The sequence below is a fragment of the Mus caroli genome, unplaced genomic scaffold (assembly GCF_978045245.1).
Source record: "Mus caroli unplaced genomic scaffold, Mus_caroli_1 scaffold_5, whole genome shotgun sequence".
Classification (NCBI taxonomy): domain Eukaryota; kingdom Metazoa; phylum Chordata; class Mammalia; order Rodentia; family Muridae; genus Mus; species Mus caroli.
Genome location: NW_028227260.1, coordinates 75,034,642 through 75,058,657, shown reverse-complemented (window position 1 = coordinate 75,058,657; position 24,016 = coordinate 75,034,642). Strand labels below are relative to the sequence as shown.

General features: G+C 42.3%; 1 protein-coding gene across 2 annotated transcripts in view; it reads right to left on the bottom strand.

Moving 5' to 3' along the window:
- Positions 1-3,907, bottom strand: part of Pdk3 (pyruvate dehydrogenase kinase 3) — a 68,055-nt gene extending 64,148 nt beyond the window's left edge. The window contains exons 1-2 of one of the 2 annotated variants that reach the window (XM_021153143.2): positions 3,694-3,907; positions 3,225-3,480 (exon numbers count right to left, since the gene is read on the bottom strand). In XM_021153143.2, coding sequence (XP_021008802.1) covers positions 3,225-3,330 — 106 coding nt within the window. In that variant the 5' untranslated portion in view covers positions 3,331-3,480; positions 3,694-3,907. Of the gene's footprint in view, positions 1-3,224; positions 3,578-3,693 lie in introns of those variants that run through there. The other variant, XM_029473478.2, reaches the window with a different exon arrangement.
- Positions 3,908-24,016: the final 20,109 nt, after the last annotated feature.

Sequence of the window (24,016 nt, the reverse complement as noted above, 5' to 3'; positions counted from 1 at the left end):
TTAACGCACAAAATAAAAAGTGAGCGCCTAAATGGAAAAAGAGATGGGAGAAAGGGGAATCTATTCAAACTTGCCAAAAAAAAAAATCAATGAAAATGAGAATTTTGTAGAAAAAAATATATCCAAATGGACTCCAAATGACTCAGAAAATCTACACAGACCAATACCATAGAATATAGAAACTTGTGGAAGGTTTCATAGGAGTGTTATACCAAATCTTTAAAGAGCAGTTAACTCAAAAGAATAAATCAGTATTAATGGAGAAAAAATTATCTTTCTGAAACAAGCCTAACTTTCAAAAAAAGAAAGCCAAACCAAACCTAACTGCCTGCATATGCAAACATCTACAAATAACATAAATAAATCTCAGTATAACGACCCAAGAGTTTATCAAACTATCTCTTCTACTGCTATACAATTTTCCAAAATAAAAAGCCAAGATAAAGTTTACTTGAGGAAGAAAACATTTCCATGTAAACATGACTTCACCCATCCAAGTGTAATAACCAGATAAGCATGTAGCAAGAGTACAGAAAAGCAGGCACTCTATCTCAGAAACTCCCCATAGGTGGGTAAATACATACCTCAGATGGAAAGGAATTTGTTAACAATTATTAAAATTACAAATGCGTATCCTCCTTGATGTAAAAGGTCACCATCAGCCAGGCGTGATGGCGCACGCCTTTAATCCCAGCACCTGGGAGGCAGAGGCAGGCGGATTTCTGAGTTGGAGGCCAGCCTGGTCTACAAAGTAAGTTCCAGGACAGCCAGAGCTATACAGAGAAACCCTGTCTGGAGAAAGCAGAAAAACAAAACAAAACAAAACAAAACAAAACAGGGTCACCATCAGGAATTTGTCTTCTATCTACACCCAGACATATGTGAAATTACCATATGAACCCTCAGCAGACAGAAAAGGGGAAAGGAAGTTTACAAGTACATACACAGTAAGTTCTTTCATATTAAGCTTAAAAAGCAAGATACAAATAAAACAATATGGTGCAACTTATGCAAAAAGAGTAGCCAACAGAAGTAGGACATAGACATTTTCTGCATAGGTCCTTTTACATCTTTTGAATTTGGAATCATGTAACTGTCATCTTGAGCCAAAAGAGAAAATATAAATTTTTATGTTGTTGCTGTTTTTTTTTAATCTTGCCCTTGGGAATGGTACTACAATACTATCTTTGTAAATTGATATTCCATTTAGAATACTTGGTATTCTTGCAAACCTCATTTCCAGTAAAGATGATTCAAGAAATTATTCTTTTTAAAGGGCTTAAACAAATATTCCATACAGAACAAAGGGAGGCAGCAGAATAACCAGAAGTACACCTACTTAATGGCTCTTAGCCCTGATGATGCTTTGGAATGACTCTGGGGTGCCCTCGACTCCATGCATATACTACTAGTACCAAAAAGTCAGGGCATGAGGCCCTGGCCCCAAGCCCCGAACTCAATGCTTTAAAGAGTGAACATTTGTTTCTAGATACTCACCACATAGATTACCCACCATAACAATATCCTTATAGTAGTTTCCCTATTCAAATAACATCCTTGCCTATAAACATGGGAGATACTGCCATAGAAATAAAGTAACTGAAATTTCAGGTTTACTCTTTCAACTTTCACAAACTTTGCAGGTGGGAGTGAGCGATTTCGTTTGTTCTTTCAATTGAGAGCGAATCTGTCTGTTAACCCTAACAAAAGGTTCCTGTGTTCACAACCATCTCGAAGCCTAAATTAGGAAAACATGCCTATTGATAGCAATAGCAACATTTTCATTCTAAGCTGTGAAGTTAGGACCTGTCTCAAACTTGCAAAACTCTCCAAGCAGGGTGGGGTCAGAAAGTGCAGCCAGTAAAGGCCCACTCTCCCAAGCCTGGTTGCCAGAGTCTCATCTCTGGGACCCACATGCCAGGAGGAGAGAACCAACTCCCCCAAGTTCTCCTCTGATCTCTACAGATACACCATGATACATGGGTGTCCACACAAACAAGTTCGTGCATAGATAAAATGTTTAAGAATAAATACATAAATTCTACATGTAGCCAGAGGGAGTAGAGTCCAACTACTGAAAAGCTTATGAAAATGAAACTTAAGATGCAAAGGCCACCCTCACCTTAGATTTTCATCATCTATCTTTGGTAACTTAGCTTCTAAAACTTAATTTGGCATCAGCTTCAACCTCTAACCTGTACCTCTTTCCATCCCCTGTGTTTCTCCCCAAATATAGACATCACATTTTGCATATCTGGTCCTCCCAGAAGGTTGTACCTATTTTGCATTTTTATATCCAACTGATACCATCCCATGACATTTAAATCATATGAATTCAACAGACAAGGCTTTGAGAGCCTAAGTCATCTTGAGTTTCCTTGGGGGGGGGGGGATGCTGAGTTCCATATTTGTTTTATTTCAGGTGTTTCATAACTGCATTCGGCCTGCTGGAGTTAAAATGACATCCTCTGGGGAAACATGATTGATTAGTTCATGGAAGGTGGCAGAATCTATTCCCATCTAAGTAGGCCTCAGACTTTATTGGGGGTCCTCTCCCTTCCCATCCCAATCCATGTAAAATGAAGTACTAGCCCAGCTGCCAAAAGGGTGTAAGGAAAGGTGCTCACACTTAGGCTGGAGTTGTCCTAGAACCCCTGCTTTGTAGTCAGGAGCCCACAGGTCAGCTCTTACCCAGTATCTAAGGCATTTTGCAGCCCAAGACTATGACTGCTTTGAAGTCAGAATCATAATGAAGGCGTTCAGGTCCTGCCACTCAAGGCTACCCAACATCTTACAGCAGAAAAGGAACAAAACGTCACTACGTGATTTACTCAACCTCAAGGTGTTTCTAAACACGTCTTACACAACCATTAAAAACGCCTAAAAATAAAAACGTTTACGAGTTCTCTTTCTGAAGTTTTCAGGAGAGTGCGGTTTGAGTCAAGTAGATTTGAAGCTCATAATGAATAGCTGGAGAGTTCTGACTGGAATGAGGGTCCTTGGACGAAGCTGAGCGTGGGGGTGTCAGGCCCTGCCCCTCCACTTCCCGAAACCCGAAACCTATGCCCCAGGAGGGCCCTCAGGCATGCATCCCCATCACCCCTCCCGGAGCTTCTCACGGAATTTGCCCAGAAGCTGAAGAGCCCCAACTACGGGCAGGACAAGGATGGCGTCTCCCTCACTCCCGTGGGGCCTTGGAGGTGGCTCCAAGGAGTCAGACTTACCGAAGTCCAGGAACTGTTTGATAGAGAGTGGCGACGGGGAGAAGCGGGAGTAGCGCTCGATCTGCTTGGGGACCGGCTGCTTGAGCAGCCAGTAGAAGAGCCGCATCCTCACCAGAGCAGTGTGCAGATCCGCCGAGCCGTCCGGGACCGGAGCCGAGGCGGTCACCGCCGCCTAGCCGCGAGGAGGAGGCGGCGCCGGCGGGGCTTTACCTCAACCTGGGGCTTGGCCTTGGCGCCCGCAGCTGCTCGCCTGCACCTACACAAGTACCGGGCAGCAGTTGGGCGGCCGTGGCCCGCTGCCCGCGGCTTCTCAAGCCCCGCCTGAAAAAGGCGGGATCTGCCGCCGCACGTACGCGGCGCGCGTGGGATGTGAGGGGCGCTAAGGGGTACGCGGCTGCACGCGCGCCCTGCTGATTGGCTGCCGCCGCCGCCTAAGCTTCCTTAAAGCCCCGGTAACACGCACACAAACCTCCTGGGTCTCGGGCTGCCACCAGCCTGCTCCCTTGCTGCCGGTCCCGCCCCGGATCAAGTCTTGAGAAGTGCACCGAGACTTGAAGGCCACTGGGAGCCCACGCCTGAACTATTTTTAGGGCTGCTCTAGACCTCCCCAACCCGAGGCCCCTCTTCCGGAAGGCCCTCCTCAGATCTGCTGACTCCTCAGCTTTAAATTGTCCCGTGCGGTCCTATGCTTCCAACAATTAATTACAGAATTAAGTGGAAGCTACTGGTCCCCCCCACCTCCCCCCCCCAAACATTACACGCGCGACAGAATTCAGTGTATTAGCAATTAACCTGTCCTCAGAAGCTCTACTCACTGCCTACCTTCACTCCGGTGAATACCTTTGGACAGGATTGTTACAAAACAGTATTGTTACGTCACTGGCTGTGGTTCCTGGTCCTAGACCCCTCTTTACCAACTGGGCCAATAACACCATCCTTAGATCACTGTTTCATGCCTCTCTCACCACTACGACCTTTGAAGGAATCCATTACAAACGAAGGTCATTAACACTTGGTTTCCATGAACCTAGAACCCCTTGCCCCGAGACAGTTTGTCGGGATTAGTCACAATTATTTCATTGCCCAAACATACACATCCATTGGAAAAGCTCAAATTAGAGCCACTGAGCCGGGCGTGGTGGCGCACACCTTTAATCCCAGCACTCGGGAGGCAGAGGCAGGCAGATTTCTGAGTTCGAGGCCAGCATAGTCTACAAAGTGAGTTCCAGGACAGCCAGGGCTACACAGAGAAACTCTGTCTTAAAAACAAAAACAAAAACAAAAACAAAAACAAAAACAAAAAAAAAACCCAAACAAACAAACAAACAAACAAAAAAACGAAGGGAAAAAATTAGAGCCACTGACCAGTGTCTTTCACAACCCCTCCCCATCACAAAACCCTGACTCAGTTTCACCACTACTACCACTTTGGTGCAGGAATCTATGTGTTACATTGTGCCAGATTGTCTTTGTATGACAGTGAGCCTAAATTCACAGCTCAGTATAAGAAATCAGTATTTCCTAATGTGGATATAGGAACTACTGCTTGCTTTTAACTATTACCACAAAACATTAATTTTTGTTAATGTGTAAAACTCAACTAGAAAAAAAAAGGTAAAAATTCTTCTTGGTCTGATTATTAGTGGAAAGTTTCCTGCCTCCATTTGGCTATGTACCACTTCTTTGCTTTATGAAACTGTTGGGCTTCTGCTCTTTGAATTTAAAGAAAAACAGCACATGCCTTCAGAGACATCCTGTGGTCTTCCCACATTTCCAGATTTTTAGGTACAACATAAGATACCTGGGCTACTTTGCCTTTTCCATTCGAAGCAAAGCCTAAAGAGACTTAGCAACACCCTTTGGAAAGGGCAGTTTTACCAACACAGCAGAACACTGACTGCAGTTAGGAGTGCGTGGGCAGACAGAAAGGAGTGGCCTATGGTTGTCTACTCACTTTCTTGGGTGCTGCCCACAGGTGGAGTTTTACTGGTAGCAGTTATGGATGAAGATCCCCGAGAAGGGAAAAGTTGCGCATTGGTGGGAAGAGACTTTTTCCACCTATGTGGCACAGCACTGATGAACCTTCCAAACTCACCCATCAACTTTTTCATGATTTCCTTTCCTGCTGCACAAACTCCTACTTTAAGTTCTTTTATTCTGATGTTTTAATCACTTCAAATTAATATGCCTAATTTTATGCTTCCCTAAAAAGTGGCACAGTCCTAAAAGTTGAGGAAATGTGAAAGAGGCCTGTGTGATGAAAACTTGTGCTGAACCACGACTCAAACGACACAGCTCTAATCTTGACCCTATCATTAGCAAGCTGTGTGACCTAAGACTAGTCTACTAGCCTTTCTGTGTCTCAGTTATTTTAATGTCAGGTGAAAATGTATGACTTCTCTCCCTTTATTTGTGACAATAAAATAAAATAAATATACCTAATATAAGGCACATTTGGTCCTATTTTGTACATGATAATGGTTAGTCTAGAAATTAAAGCCAGCTGATTTCAGTAGTAGTTATTATTAGATCTCTTGAGTTTAAATATTCTCAAAGGTTTTCCAGTGTGTTATGAACATAAGGTTTTATACAGGCCTCTCTGTGGTTCTTGAAATCTTGTGGTGGTCTGAATGAAAATGGCCTCTTTAAGACTCACAGGGAGTGGCACTAATAGGAGGTGTGGCCTTGGAGTAAGTGTGGTTTTATTGGAGGAAGTGAGGATAATGACTGTGTATTCACATACATAAAATAAAATCTTTAAAAATGTATTTTTAAAAAAAAGAGCACTTCCTGATCTTCCAGAGGACCCAATTTCAATTCCGACTATCTATACATCAGAGGGCCCACAAACACCTGTAACTCCAGTTCCAGAGGATTCGATGCCTTCTTCTGGCCTCTATGGGTAACTGAACACACATTTTTTATAGTCTCTATAAAAATTTGTCTCCTTTATTGGTAATTATTCTCACTTTAGTTCACTTCTCCATAAATTGCGTTTGGAGAGAAAATAGCCCATATTAGTTGCAATAATAAGAAATATGGGCCAATTGGAAAACTGATGAGCTTCAGCCTGATTCTTTGCTGTAGTTCTTGGTTTAAGATAAGACATTGTTATGAGATACACACTGGAGAAGACCATATAGACACAGTCTATCTAGTCAGTTGGGTTTTTGTTCTGTTTTTGAACCTAGAGAGCCACATGTCTCTGCCTCCCAAGTGCTGAGACTAAAGGTGTGCACCATCACACCTAGATCGAGTAAGGGGTTTTAAAAGGCAAAACCATATTCTAGTATCATTATTGGCAGCTGCGGGGGTGGTTCTGTGCAAGCAAGCAGGTTAACAGAAGCTAAGCAGTTAGCTGGGGGCAGGGGGTGCCTGTACAAGCAGACAGTTTAACAGAAACTTAAGCAGTTAGCAAACAGAAACTTAGACAAACAGCTAGAGGAGGTGGGGGTTCTGCACAAGCAAGTGGCTTAACAGAAGCTAAAATAAGTTAGCTGGAGCATCTCTATCTCAGGTTGGGTAATTTTCCTTGAGGCTTCCAATCAAACAGATCAAATTCTAGTTAAACTCAAATGTCCTCAACAAGAATAGAAGATGGAGGAACCTCTGTAAATCCCCTCAAGAAGAATAGAAGGTGGAGGAACCTCTGTACCCCTTGCCCTGTCACAACACCTACTAAAAGTCAAGCCAATGTGAAAGGAGGAAATACTTTCTAAGGCTTTGGAGCTTCTGAAACAGTCCAGTTACTTTCCACTCTCCCTCTTTCTACCTTCTCCACATATCTGAGTGCCAACAAAGAAGCAAGTAGTAGCAGTTTGCATCTATCTTGAGACTAGAAGGAAGCTGACATTCTGGAAAATAGTTCAGAAGCAGGAAGAAAAAATGTCTGAAATGGTGATGTAAGGCTACTATCAAACCTTCTTTGAACTTTCAGATATAAAAGCCAGTTCATTTCCATTATGATTTCCACTTCACCCCCTCAACAAAATTAAAAAAAAAACAACCCATGTCCAATTTGTGTTGTCCATATACCCAGTGGTCAGCCTAAATAAAACTGGAGGGGCTGGAGAGAGGACTCGACAGTTAAGGGCACCAACTGCTCTTCCAGAGGTCTTGGGTTCAATTCCCAGAACCCACATGACAGCTCACAATTGTCTGTAATTCCAGTTCCAGGGGATCCAATACCTTCATACAGACATATATACAGGCAAACATCAACTACATATAAATAATTTTTTTTCAGGGTGGTGATGACATATACCTTTAATCCCAGCACTTAGGAGGCAGAGGCAGACGGATTTCTGAACTTGAGGCCAGCCTGATCTACAGAGTGAGTTCCAGGATAGCTAGGGATACACAGAGAAACCCTGTCTCAAAACAAAACAGAAAGAGAGAAAGAAACGAAGAAAACTGGGTCCTTCCTCACCTCCACCCCCACCAGAAGCCATCAGTTGTGGAGAGCTACACTTTAGCATCCTTATCACAGTTTTTAAGAGTTCTCCTTGATAGCTTCCATTTTTGGCTGTTAACTTTTGGGGGGAGAGTGGGGGTTGAGGTGGTGGTAGAGGTTGTCACAGAAGCCTTCTCTATTCCTACTTTGCACATGAGAATTTAAATCGGGTTTAATTTGATTAAAAATAAAGTACTATAATGCTTCTTGTGCCTGAGCTATAGAACAAAATCGTATCCTGTAATATCCGCAAAAAGAAAAATTATAAGAGAGGGTACTTGAGAGATGGCTCAGCAGTTAAGAACACTGGCTGCTCTCGAACCTTAGTTCAACTCCCAGCAACAACTTGAGGGCTCATAACCACATATAAAACCCCCATTTTGGAGGACACTACACCCTCTTCTGGCCTCCACATGCACTGGAACATGCACTCCACATACACGTGTAAGCAAAATACTCATACACACAAAATAACAAAAATTTAAAATGTACAAAACAATAAAAGATTGGTTAAATAAATCATGACACACACACTCAATAACAGTTATCACCAAAGATTCACTGTATGGGCTGTAGAGATAGTTTCACAGTTAAGAGTACATACTGATGTTGCAGTGCACTGGAGCTTGGCTCCCAGCACCCGTGTTAGGTGGCTCACAACCATCCGTCACTCCAGCTCCAGGGGATCCTACACCCTCTTCTGGCCTCCAGGGACACCTCATTCACATGCACAGACACTCACATATACATATATGCATAATTTTAAAAAATATCTTAACGATTCATTGTATAAAACACAGCCTTTTTAAGAGCAGAAAAAGCAAGGTACAAAATTATGCATTAATTTTCATTTGAGCTCATCTATGAAGAAAGCACATAAGCTTTTCGTAGGGAAAGGTATAGAAAGAAACAGAGCAAAATGGCCACAACACAAGTCCTTAACTTTTTTGAGCCTCTGCTTTCTTACCTGTAAATGAGTGTATCTGTCACCTGCTACTTGAAAAACTTGGCAACCACCTAATGATATCTTCATCCACCTAATTTTGTTAGATACTGCCACCACTCCTATCCCTGACCATTAAAATTGAACTTTAGACAGGACAGTGTTGATGCATACCTTTAATCCCAGCACTTGAGAGGCAGAGGCAGGCAGATCTCTGAGTTTGAGGCCAGCCTGGTTATCGAGTGAGTGGCAGGACATCCAGGGCTACATAGAGAAAACCTGCCTCAAACAAACAAAACCAGAAAGAAGAAAGAAAGAAAGGAAGGATGGAAGGAAGGAAGGAAGGAACTGAACTTAATTGCCAAGTCTCTCTGATTTCCATCAAGGAGGGTTACTTGGATACCAGGAGAGTCTCAGGAGACTAGACACTTATTGTCCCTCTCATTTCTTCACTATGCTGAGCCTTCCACTTTAATTTTCTGGATATTTGAAATTTTTGAAGAAAACAAAGTCATTCCGCACAATAAATCTGGTAATTCCTATTGTAGAAAAATCTATACTTTGTATCGTGAAACTACTATACATTAATGATATGAGTGGAACAGAACCAGGGCTGAGTCATTCCCAGTTTGACATGGGATATAAAATAGACCATAAAAGGGCCAGATTTCAAAATGTAAGGAGATGAGGTGTCATCAGGAAGGCCACAATTGCTCTGCCCAGTACAAGACTGTCACCCACAAGGAGGTACTCAGGCTTTGAAATGAGGCTGGTCAAAAATGAGATGTCTTTTATGTGTAATTGTCACAAGGATTCCAAAGACTTAATATGAGAAAGAATGAAAACAATAAGATACTTCTTCTTAATTTTTATGTCACCTATAAGTGGAAATGATAAGCTTTTGCATATGTTAGTTTAAGCAAATATGTTATTAAACTGATTTCATCTGTTTCTTTTACACTTTTAAGTGTGGGGCTTCTAGAAAATGTCAAATTATATCTGCAACTCACATTAGAGCTCACATTAGATTTCTATGGGACAGTGCTACATAAAATGCGCCAAAATGTCCTACCTGCTATTCTCTGAAATAGCGAGGTAACTGGCGTTGCACTGGACTTCTTTGTGCTGAGAATGTGGTAGCTGTGCTTTTAATCCTTACATTAACCTTGCCAATAAATTCAACACTGGATTGTTGTTCAAGGTCTCAGCCAGTTGCCAAGGATTTTCTGTGTGCCAGGAATGATCTGAAGACTTGTGTGTGGAGGGAAGAGTTGTGTCCAAACTAAGTGGAAAAAGAGAGAGTGGGCATGTTCTATAGAACTCCAATGTCTTTGCACAGAGGAGCCTCATGGGAAAATTATAACTCCAGCGCCCTCATCCTTGATACTAAGTTTACAAACACATGACTGGTGACAAGTGACAGGGTCTTACTTTCCCTTTATCTAACACACCTTAGGATTTCAGAGTGAGTACTGGGAAAAACCCTGACTCGATTCCTGAGCTAGGCACGAAGATATATACCTATAACTCCTGCACTTGGGAGGTGGAAGCAGGCAGACCAAGAATTCATGGCTAACCCTAGATATGAAACAAGTTCCAAGCTAGCCCCAGCTGTAAAATCCTAATTTTAAAAAACAAGAAGGAGGAGGAAGCATCAAAAGAAGAGGAGATTAAGATAGTTTTTGGTATTGCTTTTGTTTTGTTTTGTTTTTTTGAAACAGGATTTCCTGTATAGTTCTGGCTGTCCTGCAACTTGCTCTGTAGACCAAGCTGGCCTGGAACTTAAAGCTATGCCAGTCTCTGTCTCCCAAGGGCTAGGATTAAAGGTTATACTACCAGCACCTGGCTGAAGATAGGTTTGTTTTAGTTTTGAGTGTGGCAGTAAGTAATGTTTACTCAGTTACCTTTTAATTTCCTTGTTCCTCAAAGGATGACTTGATAGGTTTAGATATGCAAGTCAGGATTTGGAATTGTGGACAAACTTTGGAGCCTCTCAGAGTAATCGTGGAAGAGGGTTAAAAGGGGCTGGACTTTAAGAATCGTTCAGTAGAAGACAAAGAGCCAGGCAGTACAGGAGCCGATAAGCATATCACACTGCGTGTGCTTTGTATTGTGTGCTTTGAGATTTGGGGAGAGCAGGAAAAGGCAAATGAGTGAAATTGGGGTGGGATACTTTCACCTTGGTCCATCAAGGGCCCCTAGCTAACATTTCGATGATATATAGTACTGAATTGTTAATGAAAGCCTCTATTTGTCTTTTTTGCATGTGGAGACCAGAGGTTGTCATCAGTCTTCTATAATCCATGTCTCCTTTATATAATAAGGCAGAATTTCTCACTTGAACTCAGAGCTCACCAATTTGATACAACTAGCCTAACTTGTCAGCCCTTGTGTCCATCTCCTAAGCTTTAGCTTTACAGGCAGGCCACTATGTCCACCCAACATTTATGTGGGTGCTAGGGGTCTGAACTATGTCACCTCACACTTGCATGGCAAACTCTGTACTTACTGAGCCATGTCGCCAGCATTGAGCTTCAATTTTAACTACTTAATACTGGCTCTGTAGTTTGCCTGGAGTTCCATGTGTCTAGATGGAAAGTGTCGTCATTGGGTTCTGTGGTAGGAGGAAGTGCCTTGATTTTCCCTGAAGCAGATTACTCTAGGTTTATAAGTGGTCTCCATAGGCCCACATAGTAAAGACCATCCCCCAGTCTGAACCCGGTGAAACCTTTCAGAAGGGAGGTCTAGGGGGAGGGTTTAAGTAACAAGCAGGCGAGTTCTCACAGGGGATTGGAGGATACTGGTCTTTTCCTTTCTTTACTTCACTCTTAGCCATGAATGAGGTCTCCTTCACCATTACACTACCATGACCATGATAAACAGATTCACCACTGACCCATAAGTAACAGGCCAGCTGACCATAGATTGAGCACTCCATAGATGTGAGACGAAATAATCTTTTCCTGAGCTAGGGGTATAACTCAGTGGTAAGTGTCCTCTTAGCAGACACCCCAGAGCCTTGTGCCCCACCACAGATCTATATGGGCAGAAAAAAACTTTCTTTCAGTTATTAGGCTATTTTGTTGCAGTAGGAGAAAACTGAGTGATATAAACCCTCTGTGAGATTTGCTTAAGAGATGATGGTAAAACACACTGCTGGCAGTCCAATGGCTTATAGCCGTATAAGCTCCCATAGGTCACTGGGACTTCATCCTTTTGGGTAACTTGGAATATCATATCCCACCTGAGAGGCCAGGCCCTCAAAGAGGAAGGCAATTCCCAAGCATTTCTGAATTTTCCCCTTTCTTTAAATCTTATGCAATACAATTTTGTAACACACATATATATGATTATGTAATTTGATTTCAAGTAATTGGACTGGATAAATGAAGGTTGTGGTGCAGGCCTACAATTATAGCTTCTCCAGGAAGCTGAGACAGGGAGATTACATGCCTGAGGCCTGCTCAGCCTACAGAATGAATTTGATGTCCTCCTGAGCAACTTCGTGAAATCTTGTCCCAAGATAAAAAATTTTAAAACGGTGCATGCCTTTAATTGCAGCATTAGAAAGGCAGAAGCAGGCAGATTTTTGTGAGTTCAAGGTCAGCTTGGTCTATGTAGCAAGTCCCATGCCAGCCAAGGCTACATAGGGAGACCATGTCTCAAAGAACAAAACCAAAGAAACAAAATGGCTAGGGATATGGCTCAGTAGTAGAGCTCTTGCCTAGCATGTACAAGGTCCTAGGTTTAATCTCTGGTACTGCCACACACACAAGAGTACTACTGTCAGGAGACTTCTGAAACTAACTTTTGCACTCAGCATTACAAAGGCTCATGCCATGTTACCTGTGTAAATACAGGCTCTTTTCGTTTGTTTCTGGTTTAGCTCTCTCCTTCTTTTCCTTTTCTCCCTATCTCCTTCCCTCCATTTCTTTTTTCCTCCCATCCTCTTTTTAATCTATCATCTATTCATCTTCTATCCTTTTGCTACTACAAATAGTAGACAGTGGTACCATGAATATTGTTTCTAAAGAAATGGAATGGTTAGATCAAAAGATATGAAAATGTTTAGATCTACAAATTCATCAAACTGCCTTCTGCTAAGGTCAATATGAGATTTCATTAATCTGTTTGTATCGTGTTTATAAAGACTTGATGCTGTTAGGCCGCTTCATCAAATGCTTTTAGGTTTTGATTAGATGTTGGTTCCTGGGTATTCATACTTATTATCCATGATCTATCTTATTCTGAGATGGGGTCTCCCTGGGTAGCCCTGGCTGGCCTAGAACTCACTATATAGACTGGGGGTTGTATCTCATAGGGATCTGTCTGCCCAGGTGCTACAACACTTCATGTATTAAAGCAGGCACTGGAGAGATGGCTTGGCAGTTAAGAGCACTTGCTGCTCTTACAGAGAACCAGAGTTTGGCTCCTAGTACCTATATTAGGTGTCTCATGAACTCCTATAACTCCAATTCCAGGGCACCCAACATCACCTTCTGCCTCTAAGGGTACACCCACTACCACCACCACCACCACCACACATTATTTTAAGGCAGGCCAGGCATGGACCTGTGTATCCCAAGTCTAAGATTATTATAGAATCAATTCTATTCAGCTATCACCTCATTTCCCAATTAATACAGTCACAGCATACTGATCCAGGTTTATAAATGCATGCTGATCAAGTTTCAAAAACATCACAGCCCAATGAAGATGCAGACCCACCCATTCTACAGACCGTGTGAACTTCAGGTGTTGTTCCTCAAATATATATACACACACACATTCTCTCATTTGCCTAAAACCCACCAAATAAGTTAGGCTAACTGGTTAGCAATCTCCAGAGACCCACCTGTTTCCACCTTCCCAGTGCTGGGATTCCAAGTGTGCATTACCATACCAGGCTCTATTATGTGGGTTCTGGGGGATCAAACTCAGGCCCTCATGCCCACAAGGCAAGTTCTTTACTGACTTAACTGTCCCTCCAGCCCTCATTCTATAGACAATTCTGAGCTGGGCAGTATGTGTTTTCATTGTATCATTTCATTCTTCAGAGATTAGGTTTTGCTCTCTACCTGATTAGTATCATTCTATTGAGCCATCTAATTGGTTCTGATCATTTCCCTTTCCACTGCTCAAAAAAACCAACCTTTCAGAGCCCCATTGCCACATATTAGTTCTTTCTAGCAGTGACTCTGGGTGCAGTTGTTAGCCACTACAAGAAAGGAGTCAGGTTGATAATTTTGGTTGGACGGACCTTTGTCCATATTGTAGGCTGCTAGTGAGCCCCACTGGTGGTGAGTAGGACCAGCCCTAAATACACATAATCCCTCCGTGGCCATCCTACAAGGTTAAGCAGTTCTACCATTTACTGATGCTGCAGCAACAGATATGTTAATAACTTCTCTGAGTCTTGACTCTCTCATCTGGAAATGGGATATTGGAGAAATGAATTCTTTATTCTGAGTTTAAAGTCAGCTGTCGGCCAGATTTCATATCCAAGCAGCAAACCATAGTGTAGACAAACATCTGACCTTGATATGCCCTTTATAGATCTGCCACCCTGGCTCTAAGTTTGGAACACTTCCTCCATCTTACCTCACTTGTAAAGTGAGAAGGTTGACCTTCAGCTGACCTCTGAAGAGGAGATCGTGGGTCTATTAGCAGGGCACTGACTGCAATAATAAATTATTTACTGGTGCCAGTGGTGTCACCTGAGGCTATTGTTCCCTAGGCAATAACTTATTCAACAGATCCAGAGGGAAGACTTTGGTAAAATCCAAGGGAATTGGAAGAAGCCATTTTATTTTATTTAAGGGATTAATTTCCAAACACAAAGGAGAAAGAAAATAGTGGGAAGGTGAAATACCTGCTCCAAAATGCACAAAGAAAAGCTATGTTTGTATTGAAGCTCTTATTCTAAGCCAAGTCTGGAACCTTGATATTACTCTGCAATTCCTCCAGTTCTTTTTCACTGACACAAAGCATAGCCTGTTGTTCTGACCCTTTCTTCCTTTCTTCTGAGCACTTCTGTTGTCACTGGTTCCAGTGAGAAAGTCACTTTCGTAAGTTTTGTTTGACATCATAACCCAAGCTGAACCTGCTCCCATTCTTATATTATGCTATCTCTAGCACAGAAACGTTTCACTCCTGTACTTCATATGCACGGTTTGGACCAAACACAAGCTGAATTTCAGTGGAAAAAAAAAAAAACAACGCTGTCTATTTCCCTTAACCTTTAACCCAGGACTTTTCTGACAGCCTTCTTGGCCTCTCACAGGTAGGAGGCTAACCTTTATTACACTTCTCCACGAACATCCAATTGTCCTTTGTCTGCACAGGTGTGGCCATGTTCTCAATGAATAGCAGGGAATTTTTATTACTTCAGACTCCCCAGAGACACAGTCTCTTCACCAATACTGAGAGAATGAAAAAAGGACAGCAACAGAGCAAGTAAGTTCATAACACAGCTTAGAACAACCAAGACCTGGCAGACATGGCGGCAAGAGAGGAGTAGAGAGCTTAGAAAAACCAGGTATGGTCTGGGAAAAGACAAGTATATAGGGAGGCATGGTGCTATGGTCTGAACGGCTGTGCCTTTACCCCAGTACATATGCTGAAGTCTCCACCTGCAGTGTAAGGCAGAGTCTGAATTCTCATGATTGTAATTAGTGCTCATGTAAAAGAGACCCTAGATAGCTACTATTTCCCTTTCACCATGAGTAAACTCAGCTCTGTCTGTGAAACCTAACCCTGTGAAAAACCAGGGCCTCCTCAAACACCAGATCTACTGGCACCTTGATCTTGGAGGTAGAGGAATTTTAATCCAGCAACATGGCTACCCTGGCAAGGGATCACATCCAATGATCAAGGTCTTTGTGATCCAGCTAGAATATAGACAAACCCTTAGTAAAGATCTTTCATTGCCCTGGATGAAATACAAACACACCTTTAGTACACACCTTTAATCCTAGACAATGATCTCTAATTGAGGGGCAGACAAAGAGACAAATCAGAGAAAGATTTGACAGAATGAGTCAGAAATAGGATATGCCCAACTCTCACAAGAACAGACAGGAAAGAGAGGCTACTTAAGAGCACTGCAGGGAGAGATGGGGAGTTGAGTTCACTTGAGTTCATGCAGTCAGTGGGGTCAGAGCAGTTCAGTTTGTGGAGTTCAGAGGTAGTCTTTCTTTCTTTTTTTTTTTTTAAGATTTATTTATTTATTTATTATATGTAAGTACACTGTAGCTGTCTTCAGATGTGCCAGAAGAGGGCATCAGATCTCATTACAGGTGGTTGTGAGCTACCATGTGGTTGCTGGGATTTGAACTCAGGACCTTTGGAAGAGCAGTCGGTGCTCTTAACCGCTAAGCCATCTCTCCAGCCCCCAAGGTAGTCTTTCTAAACAGAGCAATTCAGTCAGAGGCCCAGAGAGAAACCAGATTAAACCAGTCAGATTGGAGAGAAGTTTGAGCCTAAACAGCTGAGCTGAAGCAGTCAGGCAGAGTTCAGAAAGCTGGAAAGAATTAACTTATTCAGTAGTGTCAGAGATTGAAACATTCTAGGCCTATGTTAGTAGACAGAGTCTGGAAGCCAAAGCCATCAAGGTCCTAGCTTGAAGAAGATTAGGTTGTTCAGAGGCTAGAAGCTTCCAGACCTAGGCCTATGGAAAGTTAGAACAGAGAAAGAAATGCTCTGGGCTCAACTGGCTTTTATCTCATCACTTCATCTGAGGAAATATAAGCCACATTTACATTGGGCTTGTAACCTCCAGAACTATGAGAAGTGAATATCTGTTGTTTATAAGCAATGCAGTCAATAGTATTCTGTCCCAGTAGCCCAAATGGAGACAGAGACGGAGACAGAGACAGACAGAATGTTCTTGATGGGGTTAGCACACATGTGCAATCCTTCCCTGGTTGTGCTGCTCTTCCTGTAGATGCTGTCTTAGTTTGGATTTCCATTACTGTGAAGAGACCGCATGACCAAGACAACTCTTACAAAGGACAAAATTTAACCGAGGCTGGCTTACATGTTCGGAGGTTCAGTCCATTATCATCATGGCAAGAAGCATGGAAGGGTCCAGGCAGACATGGTGCTGGAAGAGTTCTGCATCCTAATCAGAAGGCAGCCAGGAGAGAACTGATTTCCATAGGCAGTTAGGACCATCCCTACTATTGCTCCAACTCCATTTTGCCATTTGCTGATTCGTAGACTTCCAAATACTTCGGGCTACTTCCTTGCCAATGCCTCAGTGATTCTCTCAAGCTATTCATGACCAAAATTGTGCTCTTGTGCTCCTCCTCATGTCCTTCTCTTGCAGGACAGCTCCTTTCCCAAGAACCGGGGCTCTGCTGACCAGGCATGTAAAATAAGAACCAACACATTACTCCTGGAACCTCACTTGTCACTTTCTTGCATTCTATCCAATATCTAACCTCTCAATTCTATTTCCTGTCCCTCTCTTGAATCCTCTGCTTCTCCTCATCCCAAGTGTCATCATCCTGCTCATGGCTCCAATTCTTCTCATCTGTTTTTCCCACCTGCAGCCTTTGGCCATGATCGTCATTTTTTTTTAATTGGATCACTTCATTCACATATATGAATATAATAATAATATTATATAATATATGAATATAATAATATATATTAGATTTTTTATTTACGTTTCAAATGTTATCCCCTTTCCTAGTTTCCCCTCTGAAAATCCCCTACCCCCCCCCTGCTCCCCAACCCACCCACTCTCTTTCCTGGCCCAGGCATTCCCCTATACTGGGGCATAGAGCTTTCACAGGACTAAGGGCCTCTCCTCCCATTGATGACTGACTAGGCCATCCTCTTCTACATATGTAGCTAGAGACACAAGTCCCACCATGTGTTTTCTTTGGTTGGTGATTTAGTCCCAGAGAGCTCTGAGGTTACTACTGGTTAATTCATATTGTTGTTCCTTCTATGGGGCTTCATTCCCCTTCAGCTCCTTGGGTACTTTCTCTAGCTCCTTCATTGTGGACTCTGTGCTCCGTCCAATGGATGGCTGTGAGCATCCACTTCTGTATTTGTCAGGTACTGGCAGAGCCTCTCAGGAGACAGCTATATCAGGCTCCCGTCAGCAAGCACTTGTTGGCTTTTGCCATAGTGTCTGGGTTTGGTGATTGTATATGGAATGGATCCCCAGGTGGGGCAGTCTCTGGATGGTCATTCCTTCAGTCTCTGCTCTGAACTTCGTCTCTGTAACTCCTTCCATGGGTATTTTGTTCCCCCTTCTAAGAAGGATTCTGAGCTTCTGGGCTAATATCCACTCATCAGTGACATGATCTTCATTCTGTCAGAAACATAAATACTCTTTCCACCTTCAATCACACAATTGGTAATCCCTACTCATACTTAGAATTAAACATCACATCTCAGAATTCTCCTAACTACCTGATTGAACTGGGTCTCCTTCTAATTCCTTTCGTAGCACTATATATTCCTCCTCTCCAGCACATTGAGACCTTCAAGAGAATATTCTTTTGTCTTAGTGCCAGTCTTTCTCTTATGCCTATAAATTCCATATTGGAAGAGCTCTTGCCCATTTGCTCACCAGGGAGTCAGTCCTAGGATCACTTCCAGCCAATAGTAGGAAAGTAGGTGGCTGACTCTTTGAACACTTCTACCAACCATTATCTACAGTGGTCTCAGGAAGCCACTGTTTACTCCTCCTGTGTTAGTTTCTGATAGCTGTTATAACACATGGCCACAAACTTGATGGCTTTTATAAATCAAGACATTTATTATCTCACAGTTCTGGAGGTCAGAAGACCTAAAATCAAAGGCTGTGAGCAGGCGTATGGAAAACGGTCAATAGGCACACAGTGCCAGTTACATAGTGTAGGTATTTTCTGATGGTCTACTGCACAGTGGGCATAGATAATAATAATAATAATAATAATAATAATAATAATAAATTTTACATTTCAAAGGAGCTAAAGGAGTCAGCCATGATGGCACAGAATTGTAATTCCAGGTCCTAGGGAGGCTGAGGTAAGAGGCTCACTTGAATCCAGTAGTTCTAGGCTGCAGGGCACTATGTGTCTGCACTATGTTTGGCATCCTGATGGTGACCTCCTTAGAGTGTGTGTGTGTGTGTGGGGGTACCAGGTTCCCTAAAGAGGTTGTGAACTAGCTCAGGTCAGAAATGGAGCAAGTCAAAATAGATACATATTTTGAGGGAATATTTTGAATGTTTTAACTAGAAAAAAATGTTAAATTTCTGATTTGATCATTTTATGGTACATACACATATCAAAACATCACACTGTATCTATAATACAATTACCGTTAAATAAAAAGAAAATAAACTTAAAAATATATCGAGGAATACGAAGGACCTTATTCATTCTAGAAGCTCTGGGGAATGTCTTAGTGAGGGTTTCCATTGCAGTAATAATAATAAAAACAAACATGCCCAAAAGCAAATTGGGAAAGGAAGAATTTATTTCAGTTTACAACCACATCACTGTGGGAAGCCAGGACAGGAATTCAAACAAGGCAGGAACCAGGAGGCCACACAGGGGTGCTGCTTACTGGCTTGGTGCTTATGGCTCTTGAGCCTGCTTTCTTATACAAACAATGACTTCAGCCCAGGGCTGGGCCCTTCTGTATCAATACTCAGTCAAGAAGATGCCCCTCAGGCTTGCTTATAGGCCAATGTGATGGAGGCATTTTCTCAGCTGAGAATGTTTCCTCTCAGCTGGCTCTAATTTGTGTCAGGTTGACAGCTAACTAGCAGAGGGAGGATCCACCTTTGTGACTGCAGACTTCTTTTACTTGTTTTGCTTTTTGTTTACTGTTAGAGCGTTACTTCAACATAATTGTGTATAAGAAATGTATTCATATTAGTTAATAGAATGCAATTATGGTTAAGTTGTTCTACATAATTTTGGCCAGAAACTGGGTACATGGTTTACAACTTAAAAAAAGCAATAGGGTTTACTTCACAGATGTGTAAAAAATCCTCCATCAAATGCTGCTGAAGAAGGGGGCAGAACCTTAAGACTGCAACCTGTGTTCCTTTCAGACCAGCGCCACTCCAACAGCCACCACCATGTCACAGCTTCTCCCACCCTTACTTTCCTGCCTCCCTCTTATAAGGACTTGGAGTATATCCATGTGATCCAGGAACATCTTCCCATCTCCAGATCACCAACTTGATCATATCTGCAGTCTCCTGCCACCTTAAGAGAATGCAGAGACAGGTTTGTGGCAGTAGGAAAGGAATATCTGGAAGGATTGCTGTGGTCTGAGTGTTCCCATAGCCCACAGGCCAGTACCTGGTTCCAAAATTTAATCCTCATTACAATGGTATTGCAAAGTGTGGTCTCCTGAAAATTCTTTACCTCCAGTCTTGTAAATGGACTAATAATGTCAGCATAAAAGGAGTGTACTTCCTTCAGCTCTTCTTCCATATCAGTACATTGTTTCTTTTTTCACTTTTTACCTTCTGCGTCACTGGGACTCAGCACAGCAAGTTGGCTGTTGTAGTTTGCATAAGAAGTGTCTCGACCTCATAAAGTTGCAAAGCTTCTGCAAGGCAAAAGACACCGTCAATAAGACAAAAAGGCCACCAACAGATTGGGAAAGGATCTTTACCTATCCTAAATCAGATAGGGGACTAATATCCAATAAATATAAAGAACTCAAGAAGGTGGACTCCAGAAAATCAAATAACCCCGTAAAAAATGGGGCTTAGAGCTAAACAAAGAATTCTCACCTGAGGAATACCGAATGGCTGAGAAGCACTTGCACAAATGTTCAGCATCCTTAATCATCAGGGAAATGCAAATCAAAACAACCCTGAGATTCCACCTCACACCAGTCAGAATGGCTAAGATCAAAAATTCAGGTGACAGCAGATGCTGGCGAGGATGTGGAGAAAGAGGAACACTCCTCCATTGTTGGTGGGATTGTAAGCTTGTACAACCACTCTGGAAATCAGTCTGGCGGTTCCTTAGAAAATTGGACATAGTACTACCAGAGGATCCTGCAATACCTCTCCTGGGGATATATCCAGAAGATGTTCCAACTGGTAAGGAGGACACTTGCTCCACTATGTTCATAGCAGCCTTATTTATAATAGCCAGAAGCTGGAAAGAACCCAGATGCCCCTCAACAGAGGAATGGATAGAGAAAATGTGGTACATTTACACAATGGAGTACTACTCAGCTATTAAAAAGAATGAATTTATGAAATTCCTAGGCAAATGGATGGACCTGGAGGGCATCATCCTGAGTGAGGTAACCCAAGCACAAAAGAACTCACATGATATGTACTCACTGATAAGTGGATATTAGCCCAGAAACTTAGAATACCCAAGATATAAGATACAATTTGCTAAACACTTGAAACTCAAGAAGAACGGAGACCAAAGTGTGGACACTTTGCCCCTTAGAATTGGGAACAAAACACCCATGGAAGGAGTTACAGAGACACAGTTTGGAGCTGAGATGAAAGGATGGACCATCTAGAAACTGCCATATCTGGGGATCCATCCTATAATCAGCTTCCAAACGCTGACACCATTGCAAGATTTTGCTGAAAGGACCCAGATATAGCTGTCTCTTGTAAGACTATGCCGGGGCCTAGCAAACACAGAAGTGGATGAGCACAGTCAGCTATTGGATGGATCACAGGGCTCCCAATGGGGAAGCTAGAGAAAGTACCCAAGGAGTTAAAGGGATCTGCAGCCCTATAGGTGGAACAACAATATGAACTACCCAGTACCCCCAGGAGCTCGTGTCTCTAGTTGCATATGTATCAGAAGTTGGCCTAGTCGGCCATCAGTGGAAAGAGAGGCCCATTGGTCATGCAAATTTTATATGTCTCAGAACAGGGGAATGCCAGGGCCAAGAAGTGGGAGTGGGTGGGGGAGCATGTGGGGGACTTTTGGGATAGCATTGGAAATGAAAATGAAATAAATACCTAATAAAAAACTAAAAAAAAAAAAAAGAAGTGTCTCCCCAAAGGCTCAAGTGTTGAAGACTTGGTCCCTAAGTTAATAAGTCCAATCAAAGACACAGCCATGAACTCTGCCTTCATCAGTCGATCAATCCATAGAAGTATTTTCTACTTGATGGCATTATTGGGAGAGCATACAAACTAGGAGATGAGCCCTGAGTGAAAGATGCAGATTGTTGGAAGTGTGTCTTAGGAGCTAGAGCTTGCCTCAGATCCCTCATTCAGCATCTTTGCTTCTTAGATGCTCTGATGTGAGCAGCTATCCTCTGTCATGACATTGCTGCTCTGCCTCAGGTCTGCAGCAAAGGAGGATTAATGTACAGGTTTCTCACCAGGAGCCAGACACCAGTGCTTTAATCTTAGACTTCTCAGCCTCCAGAGATATAAGGAATACATTTCCATTATTTATACATTATCCAGTCCCACATAATTTGTTATAGCAGCACAAAGTAGGTTAAGATGGAGGAGGGATATTATTTAGTCTGTGTCACCTCCCATGTTCCAGAGGGTAGATTCTTTGCAGTTCTCCAGAATGATTTCTGAATTTAGCTACCATGTGCACTTCATATGTATGATGGTACTGATTTACTGAGTCTTTTAGGCTCTCTTGTATGTTATTTCCATTAGTCCTTCCTTGAAAGTATACATATACTCCATAGTGACCACATAAATACAGCCTTCGGGTATATTTAGAATATCCTTGCAGACTCATGCCCTCTTAACCAGGATTTGCTGTAGTCTGTCCCCCTTCAAAACTCGTGTTGAAATGTGGTCTGCAGTGTAACAAGCTCTGAGAGGTGGTGGGGTGATTCTTATGGGAGTGAATTCCCAGTCTTGAAGACCTGGATTAATTACCTGGAGAGTGGGCTGCTATAAGTCAAGGCTGTCCTTGTTTTGCCTCTTCCTCAGGTCCACATGTCCTTGTCCTTTCACTTTCCACTGTGTTATGACACAGCACACCAGATACAGAACAGATGCCAGTACCATGTTCTTGGGTTTTCCAGCTTCCAGCACTGGGAGCAGATTAAACTTCTATTCTTTCTAATTTACCCAGCTTCGGCTACTTTCTCATAGCAGCAAAAAATGAAATAAGACAGGAAGACAAAGGCACAAAAGGGAAATGAGATCCAGGCAAGCAGTTGAAGTGACCTGCCTGTGTACCTTTATAGCGCCGAGTTTCCCATCTAAGATGTCATTTTCTCAAAACCAAAAACTGCTAAGGGAGTGGTCCCAAGATGTCTTAGGCTACAGGATTTTTATCAAGAAACTGTAGTTGAACCATTTTAGATGGTACATTAATAATTGTTGGGCAATGTTCAGAAAGTATACTACTTCTTTAGCCAAAGGTGTTCACTACGCAAATGATCTGCATTTTAAAAACTTCATTTAGTCAGCATGACAATTAAAGTACTCTGGTTCTCAAAGTGCTACTTATGGGTCAAAATGTGCATCCACCTCAAATTTGCATGGATGGGAAGAGTCAAGCTTAGGAATACTCTCATTTCATGTCACAATTGTCACAATTGCCGTTACACACTTTCCTGACAGTTCCTGAAATCAAATAGAAGGCACCACTTCAGATAGCACTGAATATATGGACTGGGAACAACTCCTGTTCCCAACAGACACACTCTAGATATTTGTGGAGGCAGAGACAAATGTGCCTTTCATTGCATACACTCTCCTTCCAATAACCAGCTCTCAGTGCCTTAATCCTTGCTCTTCCCAAGAAGTTATCAATTTGTGGATATTCTGAGCTTTATGTACCTGGTGAATATTTACCCACAAAAGATTTCCTATGGGAAGAGAAAAAAAACAGAAACATTTTCTACTCTCCTCCTGTTTATAATTATTAAAGTAAAAGCAATAATGTTAAGGAAAACTCTAGATAGGGTATTTTGCATCCTCTAATCCAGAGATAGGGAACATACCTATATTAAAATCTACTTTGGCAATTTAGACCTCAGGAAGGAGTTGGAGATCAGCTGGTCTGCCTTCTCCTTTGGAGATGATGATGAAATAGAAGCCTATGCTGCTGAGTGGACACCTTAGGGCTGTTGCCAGCCTTGGTAGAACATAAAAAAGTAAACCAAGAGTCTGCCTGTCCAGCCAGTAAGAATTACACATGTTTACACAGAATATACATATTCCTCACTGTCTTAAGGTTTTGTAATTACTTAGCCTGAGCTAACCAAAGTTTATTTGAAACCCTCCATGAAAGAAAAGTTTGTCAAATACTATTGTAAAAAGAAAGTTTATGCTCAAGGACCACAAAATCAAATTACAAGAGAGTAAAAAGGGGACTGGAAAGATGGCTCAGTGGTTAGGGGTCCTGGTTGCTCTTCCACGTTACCTAGGTTTGATTCTCAGCACACACATGGAGGCACTGTGAC